At 38.0% G+C, this 13,093-nt stretch overlaps 1 protein-coding gene across 5 annotated transcripts in view; it reads right to left on the reverse strand.

The window, feature by feature from the left end:
- The window catches only part of VRK2 (VRK serine/threonine kinase 2), a 152,936-nt gene that overhangs the window by 69,122 nt on the left and 70,721 nt on the right, over nucleotides 1–13,093 (reverse strand). For all 5 annotated transcript variants that reach the window (XR_006355071.1, XR_006355072.1, XM_043989831.1 and 2 more), the window contains exons 9-10: nucleotides 8,363–8,483; nucleotides 5,924–5,982 (exon numbers count right to left, since the gene is read on the reverse strand). Coding sequence is in view for 3 of the 5 variants with exons in the window: in XM_043989831.1 (XP_043845766.1) it covers nucleotides 5,924–5,982; nucleotides 8,363–8,483 (180 nt within the window). In the remaining 2 variants the exon portion in view is untranslated. The remainder of the gene's footprint in view (nucleotides 1–5,923; nucleotides 5,983–8,362; nucleotides 8,484–13,093) is intronic.

Genomic DNA, 13,093 nt, shown 5'->3' on the forward strand with positions numbered 1-13,093 from the left:
GAAATTACTGTATTTCCCTCAAACTCATTCCTCCTCCAAACTTCCTTCTTTTTGTTGACTATATAACCAATTACCTTTCCACTTGTCTGCAGCCTTGGACTCACCCTTGACTTTTCCCTCTCCATCATCCCTATATCCAATCAGATGTCAAGTTGTGTTAATCCTACCTCCAAAACATCACCTACATCTATCAGTTTCCCTCCACTCAGACTCTATTCCCCCTCTTATCTAGTTCAAGGCCCTCATTACCTCTCACTTAACTATTTTAAGTCTCCTAATTGTTCTCCCCAATGCTAACCACACCCCACTCCAATTCATCCTCCATATAACTACTGAACTGAGATTCCTAAAACACATTTCACTTGTTATTTCAACCCAAATATCAATGACTTCTTGCTTCTAGGATGAAATAAAAAATCTTAGGTATTTGAAGCCTCCCTCATTTTACTTTCCAGTGTTATTTCTATTACTCTCCTTGATTCACTTTCTTTTCTAATCAAAGTAGCTGCTCTCCATAAACAACATTCCATTTCCTGTCACAGGCCTTTGAACAAGTAGCCCTACATTCCTGGAAGGTACTTTCTCATGACCTCTTTCCCTAGTTCAGATTGCCACCTCCTACATGAAGCCTTCCCCCATTTGTTGGTACTCTTTCCCTGCTTAAATTACTTTGTTATATTGCCTTAGTATATGACAGGGGCTTTTTTTTGGGGGGGGGGGGAACCTGTTGTATCCTCATTGTAACAGATATTAGTTGCTGAATAAATGTTGAATTGAGTAAGAATAGGACCTCTGAAGTGGAGATGAAGAGGTGGGACCCACCAGGAAGGCTATCAACAAGACCAGTGTCTAATCACCCATTAGAAAGCAAGCAAGCGGGGCAGCTAGGTGGCGCAGTGGATAAAGCACCGGCCCTGGATTCAGGAGGACCTGAGTTCAAATCTGACCTAAGACACTTGACACTTACTAGTTATGTGACCCTGGCCAAGTCATTGCCCTGGCCCCCCCAAGGGTAGTAAAGGAGTGTGTTCACCTTCCTCTTCCTCATCTTCTCGTCATTTCTAATCAAGCAATAGGTAGGTTTTAACCACAACCTGTCTTGAGGTCAAGTTGAAAGCAAGAAATGGTTTGGGTTGGGGGCACTCCCAGCAAGCAACAGCAGGGAAGGAAGGGGAGTTACTGCTGTTACCAGATGTCCACAAGGAATATAAGTCAGGTGTACATAAATCATGGATTGTTTGTACTTTATTACAGTACTACCAAAAACTGACCAGTACTTGTGAATAAGTGTGTCTGTGCAGAAACATAGGGAGTTCCAACCTGTAATGTCCATGATAATACACCTCTCCTTGGCCAAAGGCTTAGACAGTTCCTGCCCCAACCCAGAAACTACTGAGGAATAGAGTCTCTATCTTCCTCCCCCATCTCTACAACAGTCCCATAGACTGGAATGAAATAGGTGCTTTGGACCCCGTCCCAGTACCTTTTGGACACATCTCCATCTTTACTGGATCAATATAATACCCTTCATGGTTTTTTTCTTTGACCATTAAAAATTGTTTACTAGCTTCCCTCTCGCTCATCATGATCAGCTGCCTTCCTATCAGGATTTCTCTTTCTCCCTTCCCCTCCAGACTGCTCATACCTTCCTCTCCACCTCCTTACCTGCTTGTGGCCTTCTAAGTAACTTCCATGTACACAGTATAGATCTTATACGTATGGAATTGTTTGCCTGTGGTCTCCCCTATGTGAATGTGAGCTCCTTGAGGGCAAGAACTATATATCTGCCTTTCTTGGCTTAGCACTTTCAGCCACAGTGCCTGGTCAACTCCTAATAAATGTTTGTTGACTGGTTTACTTGCAAACAGTCAGGTCTTTTGTGCCAAGAAGGAAAGAAGAAAGGAAAATTACAAGAGGTGGCAGCTGAGATGAAAGAAGAAATCTTGGGGCTACCCCACTGGACCAGCTGATCCTATGGAATACAACTTTCCAGGGTCTGGGGTCTGAGAAAGAGAAACATTAAAGAAGGTAGACAGAGAGAAAACACAACAACATAATTCCCAAATAGTGAGTACTGCCAACCTGAAGCTTAGGCCATAATGATGTAATACAAATTTAAGATGTTGGAATTTTAACTCTGGAGGTGACAAAAGAAAAATCTTGTATCTTAGAAGAAGTATTTAGTTTTAGAATGACAGAATTAGAATATGCACTCCTTGAGCACAGAGAATATTTTTTTTCTCTCTCTTTCTACCCCCAGTACCAAGTATTAGTGCTTGGTTTATAGTATACACTTAATAAATATTAGTTGAAAGACTGGCTAAGAAGTAGGAAATATAATAGCAGATGATCTTTGCTTGATTCTAGAGAATGCTATTTGAATATCATTGCTGCCTATTTTAAAAAAATTTTTTTTTTGGTGAGGCAATTGGGGTTAAGTGACTTGCCCAGGGTCACACAGCTAGTAAGTGTTAAGTGTCTGAGGCCAGATTTGAACTCAGGTCCTCCTGAATCCAGGGCCAGTGCTCTATTCACTGAGCCACCTACCTGCCCCTACTGCCTATTTTTTAAACCTCACCTTTCTAAAGTACATTGTTTCCATCAAGTAGAAATACTATATTAAAACCTACCTGACAGAGTTATATCATAGGGCTGAAATGAACTTATGTATGCAAAGTGCTTTGCAAACTTTAAAGCACTATAAAAATAAAACTATTAATAAAGTGAATGTTGTACATTTTAATCCATTCTAAACTTGAAAAGCTAACAAAGCTAAGAAATGGCATTTCCACACCATTAGCAGCTGGTTTCCTTCACATAAAATATTCTCTAATTTGAGAACAGAGTGTTTTGTTTTTTGATTCAGACCTGTTTTTATAAGTATGCAGAACTTTTGAGTGAGGAAACTCCCTCTAACAAAGTCAATCTACACCAGCTCTATAATTAACTATCCTAGAGAGCTGCCTGAGGAACTAAAAGAGGAAAGGCCTTTGCAAGGGTAGCATAGCCACTCTTTATTAGAGGTGGAATTTGAACTCTGGTCTTCCCAACTTTGAGGCCAGCTGCCTATCTGCTACACCTTGCTGCTTTTCTCTATGGCTCATTAAAGTTATCTAATTTTGACCATGGCAATGAAACTCATATCAATAAATAAGGGAAATGTCAGGACCCAAGAAAGACAAAATCCAATCTTCCCTTCAGGAGTCATGCTGTGGTTCAGAATGATTTCTAATAGTACCTGTAATAGTAAGCACATCAGTCTTCACCACCATGTAAGCACTCTTCTTGCTTAATTGCAGGTATAATTGAAATCAATCCTTACATGGTACAATCTGGCTGGCCAATAAAATAAAACAACTACATTTAAAATTCTTTTTGGCTGTGTGACCCTGGGCAAGTCATTTAACCCTCATTGCCCTGCAAAAAAAAAAAATAAATAAAAAGTTTCAACTAAAATCCCAAGTTCTACAGGAAGCCTTTAAAAAAAATCTTTTTAGGAAGGAGGGCAGAAACCAATTTAATTCAAATCTTTATTAAATACCTATTATGGGCAAGGCCTTGTGCTAGGTGCTGGAATATAAAGATGAAATGAGGACCAAGTCCCTGATTGCTCATAAGAACCTTAAATGCGATTTCAGGAATGATCCTCCAGCATTATCAAATAATATATAAATGTAGTTATCCAGGATACTTTTTCAAGGCATTTTAACCAAAAAGTATGTTTTTATTTAATTTTTAAACCAACTTTTCATTCTTATCTCTCACTCCAGAAAAAAAAAATGAAGACTGCTGGTGGAAAGTGCCAAGGACACAGTGATATAAAAAGGTAATAGGAACTCATGCATAGGAAGGAAGGAAGGAAGGAAGGAAGGAAGGAAGGAAGGAAGGAAGGAAGGAAGGAAGGAAGGAAGGAAGGAAGGAAGGAAGGAAGGAAGGAAGGAAGGAAGGAAGGAAGGAAGGAAGGAAGGAAGGAAGGAAGGAAGGAAGGAAGGAAGGAAGGAAGGAAGGAAGGAAGGAAGGAAGGAAGGAAGGAAGGAAGGAAGGAAGGAAGGAAGGAAGAAAGAAAGATCCTTGAGGACAGGGACTGTCTTTCTTTCTACTTACATTTATATTCCTGGTGCTTAGCACAACATTGCACTCTTTGAAAACACTTTATAAATACTTGTTAAATGACTGACTGAGAGAGATTGTTGAAATTTGGGAGATGACTAGGGCAAGTACCTACTGTAACTAGAACTTGTTCAAAATTGATAGATACATTAGATGCTACCTTTATCTCATAGGGCGAAGTTTAGGTGGTGGAATGAATGAGTGATGGCCTTGGAGTCAGGGAGACCTGACACTTACTAACCCTGGGTAAATAACTTAACTTCTCTCAATATCATTTTCCTCATCTGTAAAATGAGAATAATACTAGCACGTACCACACAGGGTTGTCATGAAGATCAAATGAGATGTGTTTAGTCATTTCAGTTGGATCCAATGCTTCATGATCCTATTTGGGGTTTTCTTAGCCAAGATGTTAGAGTGGTTGGCCATTTCTTTCTCCATTTCATTTTACAGATGAGGAAACTGTGGCAAACAGGGTGAAGTGACTTGCCCTGGATCACACAGCTGTCTGGGGCTGGATTTGAACTCAAGAAGATGAGTCTTCCCAATTCTAAGACCAGTGCTCCATCCACTGTGCCACCTAGTTGCCATTAAAGTATTATGTAAGTGCTAGCTATTATAGGACTAGAGATTTAAAGCTCAAAGAGACCTGAGACTGGTCATATAATCCAACCCTTCTGTTGGACTGTATGAAGCACAAAGTGATTAAGTGGTTAAGTGACTTGCCCTGTCACACAGGAAGAAAAGAACAGAAGAATCTGAACCCAAGCCATCTCATTTCAAAACGAACACTTTCTCCATGATGCTAAGGTACCTCCTTTGGAAACTAAAAAAAAAAAAAGTATCTAGATAAGCAAATGACTAGACAGATCAACAATGGGCAACTGTACTTTTCAACTCTAAGACAGAAGTCATGGTAGGCCAGTACACAAAATACACAGGTGCCTACAAGAGTTATCTGACTGCTCATCTGGGTAACAAGCAGTGCAGTAACAGAGGGAGCAATAATTCCCTCTGCTTATCACCCTCTGTAATGAAAGAAAGCCTGACAATATGAGCAAACCTGGCCCTTTTCTAGGCTTCTACATGACAGTCTGACTCAGTAGTTGAACCAGAGCTCAACAATGGGTCATGGATGCATACACAAATGACAAGAGCTGGGTGATACTGATAATGCTGTCAATTAAATGAAGACATCCTCTAAACTGCTTCAGAGAAAAAACAACTCAATTCATTTCTCCACATGAAGCTCCTTTGTCTTGGATAGGCTAGAAGTTTCTGCTACCTGTTCGGTGTAAAAGTAAAGTTCTTATTTGCTGTATTTAGTCTTTCATTAAGCACCACTACTACCGTACATGCTTAATAGCAAGCAGTCATCTTTTCCTGGAACAACAGTTTCTGTAACTTTTTCTTCTGGTTCCCATCAATGTATTTCTTTAAATTATAAATGAGCAAGGAAAAAAAATGTGTTAACATGTGCACCTGAAATGAAGTACACTTGGTCGTTAAGCCCTTGAAGGATTCTCAAAACATTAACCCCCAAAGAATAACCAATTAGCAGAGTAATTCCACCACTACTAGAAATCTGCTTACTTTTGTTGTAGGCTCATATTATTTAGTCTAAAACACACTAAATTATCAAAACCTTTGTTTTCCCCATTCCAGACAGCAACTTGTCTATGATGAATTTTCTTTTTCTTTTTTGGAGGGTGTGGGGGTGGTGGGGTTGGGAGGGGGAAAGGGTAGTGAAGTAGGGAGATGGGCAAAGGCAGTGAGCCGTGAAATGTACAATAGAGGCGATAATCAGACTTACGGCAGCTGTTTCCAGAAGGATTCCACTTCATCACTGAATTGGGGAGCTCATCCAGAAGACTAAAACAGAGCAAGGCACACATTTAATTTGTTTTATAGCAGGTGATTCATTTGAAAAATTAGCCAACAATAAAACTCGGCTTCTGTGGAGAAGGGATCTACGAGATGGCTAATTATTGACAACTGTACTCCCATCATACCTGTCCTGGATGGGAAAAGGAAATGCCAGAATTCCTCTTGACCAGCCCTAAATTTTAACCAGTGAGGACACTGTGGAATAAGCAGAATGCTCTGGCTTTAAGAAGTCCACCTGAATTGGATGTTTAAATTAACTTTGGGGATGAAATCTGTCACAGCTGTTCTCCATAGAAACATTTTAAGGGAAAATTGAATTAAATGTTGAGGTTTTGTCCTTTTAAAATAATAATGATAGGTCACTTATATAGTACTTTAAGGTTTACAAAGCTTTGTATGTATACTATTTCATGTGATTTAAAACAAAAACGGGGGGGGGGGATGAATTTTTAGGACACTTAAATTTTTTTTTAAACCTTCTTACTTAGGCAGTTCCATTTGAAATTTTCAAATCAAATTGATAATTTGTCTCCTCCATAAGAAATAGTTTTGACTAACTTATAATAAACAGGTTGACAAAGGTCTAAAAAAATTATGCTTTCTTCCCCCACCTAGGTTTCCATATATAATCTTGTACATTAGGGTAGACATAAACTATTCTTTCTATTGCACTCAGCTGTGCGCACTACAAATACTAAAAATGCAACTTAACATTCTTGTGGTACGCACTTCACGGCACAAACCCAGACATATGCAAAACCACGACAACAAACACATCGTGTGCTCATTTCAATTTGTAATGTCACCGTGGCCTAGGAAAATAAGCGGCATAAAGGAAGAGTTTACAAACACACCAAAATGAGGATATTCAGCGTTATATCTCCCCACAGTAAACATAACTGGGACAGATTGTGTATAGATGTGTGTGTATACACACATATTACATATATGCTAGGCCTCTATTGTCATGTAGAATAAGAGAAAATATCACAAATTAGCCAAAGGCCTATGATGTGATGGTTGGGGGTTGTGGGAACCTGTACTATTTCACATTGATTAGATTAACACTAGACTATAGATAGACTAATGAAAAAAAAAAGTTAACAGTATTTAGTAGTATTTTATTAAAATAAACCATATCTATTTAATTCCAATTATCCTAACAATATTATATGAACCCAAGTTCATTTTTCTCACTCAGCAAAAGAGGGTATAATGCCTTGAATTTCTTGATTTTAACTGGACCAGAGCATTGCATGTAAACATCTGTCTCTCTGAGTACTTATGTGGTTCACATTCTGAAGAATGCCAGGTGTCCAAGGGTTAATTTGGACACATGGATCACTGAAGAGCATGGATGATTGATGGAACATTGAATTGTGGCTATGTGTTAGTTTGGGGTGGGGGGAGCAAAAAGGCTATGGCAATCCAAACTTCCAAAGGAGAAATATTAAATATAACATATGTCAACATTTACAAATGTAGTCTGTATTATCCAGAGTCTGCAGGCTAACCTTTCTCTCTGCTGAGAGCTGATGCCACACAATTTGCAGATTGATTTCTGTGGATCAGTTATCCCTATTGTGCACTTCTGTTGTGACTTGCCCTACTTAAAACTTTGCTGCCTTTTCCAATTGTGATATTACATCTATGGATAACTACTGCCGAGCATATCTTGGTTTATAATAAAAAACTGGTTACTTTGTGCTGCGTGCAATTGACTTTCTCAAGCCCGATCAGTGAGAGAATAGAAGAGCGAGAATGTGCTGGGTTCTTATTCTGACCTAATTCTTATTCTAACATAGATTCTGGCTGATAAAAAGTTGGATGTGGAATTCAAATAATGCTTATGTAGCTGTAAGATCATCTGCCTCCTATGTGCAACTTTAAACACAAGGTTTTTCTATAAAAGAAAACACATTCCCTCTAAGCCACAGGAATATGACATTCTCAGTTGAAAAACAATAAATGGTTCACTTTGTCCCCATGTTAATAACACTGGTGCTTGGCACAGTTAACGTCACCCATACCCAATTCTCAGTACTCATTTAATTGTGTATATATTAATATGAAAATGTTATTCCTTGAAAATAACACCATCTAGAACCTAAGCTTTGGAAGTCCCTAAAAAGAGAACAAATAAACCACTTAATGTCTTACTATAGAGCTCATCTACATGTGTATTTATGGGTGGCTTCTCAGAGTTTACATCTTCCCAGTGCATCCTACAATATTTTTTTAATTAAAAAAATTTGTTTTAGCTTTCATGTAGGGCGAAAGGTGATCTTCTCCAGGATGTCAGATCTCTTTGATGTTTCCTTTCAGACCTGCTTTTGTAAATGATGGAATACTTAAAAATGTGTACTTTGTTTTAGCAGTCTGGACGGCCACAGGGTCTTTCAGGTTCTGTTCCCAGGGCAGTTTCCCACATAGCCATTGCAGCATGCAGTAGCCGAGAATTTCAAGGTCGCCTCTTCTAGATGGGGCTAAAGGAGTAAGCATCGAGAAAGAAAGAATGATGAAGGATAAGGACTTCTGCTTGAGAAATAGAAAGGGCTTTGACTGAACTACTGTGGATGAAATATGAAAAAGCCAAATGGGCAAAAGTGTTTTGTTTGTTCAGCTGGAGCAGAACTAAAACGCCCAGGCTCTTGGCCCCGGTCCACAGACAGGCAGTGACTTGTTGCTGTTGAAAGTAAGGGTCAGTTTCCTCACCTCCTCCAACTTCATCCTTCCTTAGTCTGGCCTGTCACATGAACTTGATCCCCATGGCCTCTGACATGATCCAGACAGCCCATAACCCGGCACCAACACTTTCTCAAAGAGCCAAGCAGTAAAACAAAGAAATAAATGTCTGCAACTAAATTACTAACACATGTTCCAGGAAGTCCATGGGGTCTGCATTGGTCATGCAGAGACCCTCTGAGTGCAGACTAAACATTGATGGCCTTTCCTTTACTGCTACACAAGCAGCAGGGGAAGCTAAAGAAGGAATGGCAAAACTGCCATCTAGTGTACAGCTGAGAACCCTGGGCTCATCTGAACCTTTTTCCAAACACTTGCCTGGGCCTACACTGCAATGGAGGTACAAATGGGGCTAGGATGCTCTGAAATACTGTAAGGTTTGTTTCTAGGTAAAAGGAATGCTGACATACCACCGGGATATTGTGGATGGAGGGAGAGGGATTAAGGACCACCAAGTATTCCTTGATGCAAGGGAGAAACTACAGCTACAACATATGGAGTTTTGAAATTGAGTTAGCTTTGCCTAAAAACAAACAAACATTATTAAAAGAAGAAATGAGTATTTCCAGGCTACTGTAAGTACCCCACACAAGCAGAGTATATTCAGCAAAACTATATGTGTGATTTGTTACTCTAAAGGGGATGACACGATCTAGAAAAATGGGCCAAAACCAGTAACAGAATCGTTTGGAACGTGATTGACAAGTCCTCATATTAATAGAAGAACAAATCCTCAAGAGTGTCAACTATTTTTCTAGTAATTCTGAAGTTGGGTTAAACAATGGGCTAGTATTTAAAAAGCTATATATCTACAAGAATGAATCTTGGGCAGGAACATATAAGCTCAGAGAGCTGTATGTAATACAATGAATTAAACTTGCTGTAAACAGGTATCATATTTTATGGGGTTTCATTAAATAAATTCTGAAAAGTCACTTAGCAAACTTATTTCTTAATTTAAAAAGTCATCTACTAAGAGCAATGGTGCCAACACATCATAACTGTTTCTTGTTACCATACATAAGTTATCATAAAAGCAAAAGACAAGATTAGCTCTTACACGTACTCTATCTTAACTGCTATTAGAGTATTGGATTATTAAAGGCCCTTCAATCTAGCAGAATGCTACATGATCCCTTGGGTGTCATTTATTTTCTGCACCAGATTCAACAATGTCCTAATGCAAGACTTGGCTCTCATATTAAAATGAAAACACAATCTCTACCACTTGCTGTTCTGTAGTGATTTCTTCAGTAATAAATCTCCCATTAATAGTGGAATGGTTCCATTCATACAGATGTTTTCACAAAGGCTTTTTTCCATTATGGCCATTCCAGATTACATGATACAAACCAGTGCTTTTGATTTCAGATCCTCCAATTTTTACAAAATGATCTTCTGTCACCTGTTTGGGTGACACAGGCTATATGCAAGTGGGCCCTTGCAGAAGAAGTCAAAATGAAAACAGAATGGGCATCCCCATTCCCCCCAATTTTCTACCTACTGAGGGAGTAATTGATATGAACCTCTAAGTAATCACAAGTTTTTTTAGATGTCTGAAATCAAACTTTCGTAACTAGTCTTTATCTGAAATAGCCCTTGGAGAGTTAAGTTTTACTTCACTATTATAGTTTGGCCTTACCTAATTAAAATACATTCTCATTCACATTTTCAGTCTTTTGCCCATTACCTTCAGAACTAGAGTATTTTATACTAGCATAGTCACTGAGTTTTAAAAGGAAAAATAAAATCTTTATTTAAACAAAGAGTACCCCATAGTTCCCCACTATCACCACTGAAAAGGAATTTAATGAATTAGAAATGGAGTTGCTACCTACAGATAAGGGTAGAAACTTAAAAGTTAGGACTTTTTGTGAAGTTGAGACCCTAGACATTCTAACAATGATTATTTCTTCTCTTCTTCCTTTCTAACTTTATATTTTTTTAGAGCTGTTAAAGGCACAGACATGCATTCTTCTGCAAGTAAAGATTTTTACTGGCAAGAATATTATTCGCAAAAGCAAGGCTGGTTTTAATCCCTGATAAATTACAAGTAAAAAAAATCTTACTTATGACTCAACATCCCCATAGCGACAAGTACATATAGTTAACCTGAAAATGAATTATCACAGTCTAAGTGTTGTAAAGTTTAATTTTTAAAATACATTTCTTTTGAAGAATGTATAAATGGTTCCATTGCTTTTTAGAGAATTATTTTCAAAGAAACTGTAAAGATCATAAATAAGTTATACGTTTTTCTTTCATATATTTTTCACACTTTGTGGGTATGTGCCATCTCTTGCCCTTTAATATCCCTTAGTCCACAATGCAACTTTCAATTTCAACTTCCACAGACATTTATTAAACACCTACTATGTGCAGAGTTCTATGGGGGGTATAGAGAGAGAAATGAAGAGTCAATAATACACAATGCCTGAATTAAGTGGCCTCACAATTTAATAGGAGAATAAAACCTTAATACAAATTCTTTGTCAAAAAAATGCATCAAACTTTTAAGTTGAGGTTATAATTAATTGAATCATTTGTGCTCATGCAACAGTTTAATAAAAATAAAAATAAAAAAAATCATTAGATCCAAACTTAGTATCTGTGGCATTCTCTCAGAAAAAATGTGGTAAATTTTCATTACTGAGGTAGATTTGCCTGTAGCTTCTCTCAAAACAGGTGATAACATTGATAACATTCCTCAAAAAGAATAAATTCTCTTTAAAGCTGGGTATATAATTTATATTTAGCCTATTAATATGAAACAATTTAAATGTGCAAACTGTTGAGGTTCCCAAGGTCTGACAGTCCAACTCTAAAATATCAGCGTAAGAGTGAAGTGAGCAGAACAGAAGAACATTGTTACACAATAAAAGCAACCTTATATGATGATCAATTATGATACTTAGCTCTTCTCAGCAATACAATAGGCCAAGACAATTCCAAAAGACTTATGATGAAAAATGCTCTTCACACCTAGAAAAAGAACTATGGAGTCTGAATGCAGATGGAGGCATACTATTTTCACTTTGTTTTGTTTTTTGTTCTTTTCCTTTCTTCTGGTTTTTCCCTTTTTTTCAGTTTTTCTTTCACAACATGACTAATGTGGAAATATATTTAACATAATTGTATTACACAACCTATATCAGACTGCTTGCTGTTTTGGAGAGGGGGGAGGGAAGGGAGGGAAGGAGAGAGGAAGAAAAATTTGGAACTCAAAATCTTACAAAAATAAATGTTGAAAACTATCTTTACGTGTAATTGGGGAACAAATAAAATACTATTAAGTGAAAAAAAATAAAATAAAATATCAACACAAGCAACAAACGTTTCCTGAAAATATAATTATGTAATTCATGGACACCAGTTGGCAGAAGAGGAGGAAGGGGTGTTAATCCTACTTCAGAATGTGATTCTAGTATGATTTCATAGCAGTTGTACATTACATACTATATACACTGTATACGCAACTACTCTTCTTACTCAAACTGTGTATAGTTACAGGAGATTGTGCCCCAGATTTACAGGGGGATATTTTATTACTATTTTTATGCTATGCCAATTAAATGACAGACCTATTTACTTTGGGGGGGGAGGGAGGGGAAGGGAAGGGAAATGGCTCTTGTACGCACTTTTGTATACACAAAACCAAGGACAGAACTTGTCATTTAGGCTTAGGACTTTTAAAAACTGGTACTTCCACTCAAGCATATGAATATGAAAGCCTAGTGGAAAGAATACTGGCCTTAGATTCAGAGGACCTTGGCTCAAATTCTACCCAGGAAAAATTCTAGTTTGGCTGTCACTTTAACCTCTGTAGGCCTTGTTCTCCTGAGTAGTAAGATCACAAGGAGCTCTTTTTAGCCTTAGATCTACGATCTTGTGAGACCCGTCTGTCCAAAAATAAATGGGCTCTGGACAAAGGACTTGGGCAGAGTGCCAAGTGGTATTACCAATAAAAAGCCTTCCTATGCCAGTTTCTTTCATTGAAGAGTTACTTTCACAAAATCTCAGCACTGGATGGGACTCCAGAAGCTGAGCAATCCAACTTCCACCTGAAATGACTGTTTGCAGTATGTAAAGCCACCCCTCGAACTACTTACTATATGCAATTAAATTACTATTAAATGCTAGTTCTAATTTCAGAAAATGTGTGGTCAGTTCAGTGAAATGAACTGCTTAGGGTCAGGAGGCAGAGTAAAATATCTCCATCCATATTGGCTAGAGCTTGACTGGGATACAGTGGCGAAGGGTGAATGAGAATGTTGATTAGAGGATATGGCTGACTGTTATTTGATCCTCTTGTTGCTTATAAGTATATTATAACACTGTGATGCATAAAAAA

This window comes from Dromiciops gliroides, chromosome 2 (genome assembly GCF_019393635.1).
Source record: "Dromiciops gliroides isolate mDroGli1 chromosome 2, mDroGli1.pri, whole genome shotgun sequence".
Classification (NCBI taxonomy): Eukaryota; Metazoa; Chordata; class Mammalia; order Microbiotheria; family Microbiotheriidae; genus Dromiciops; species Dromiciops gliroides.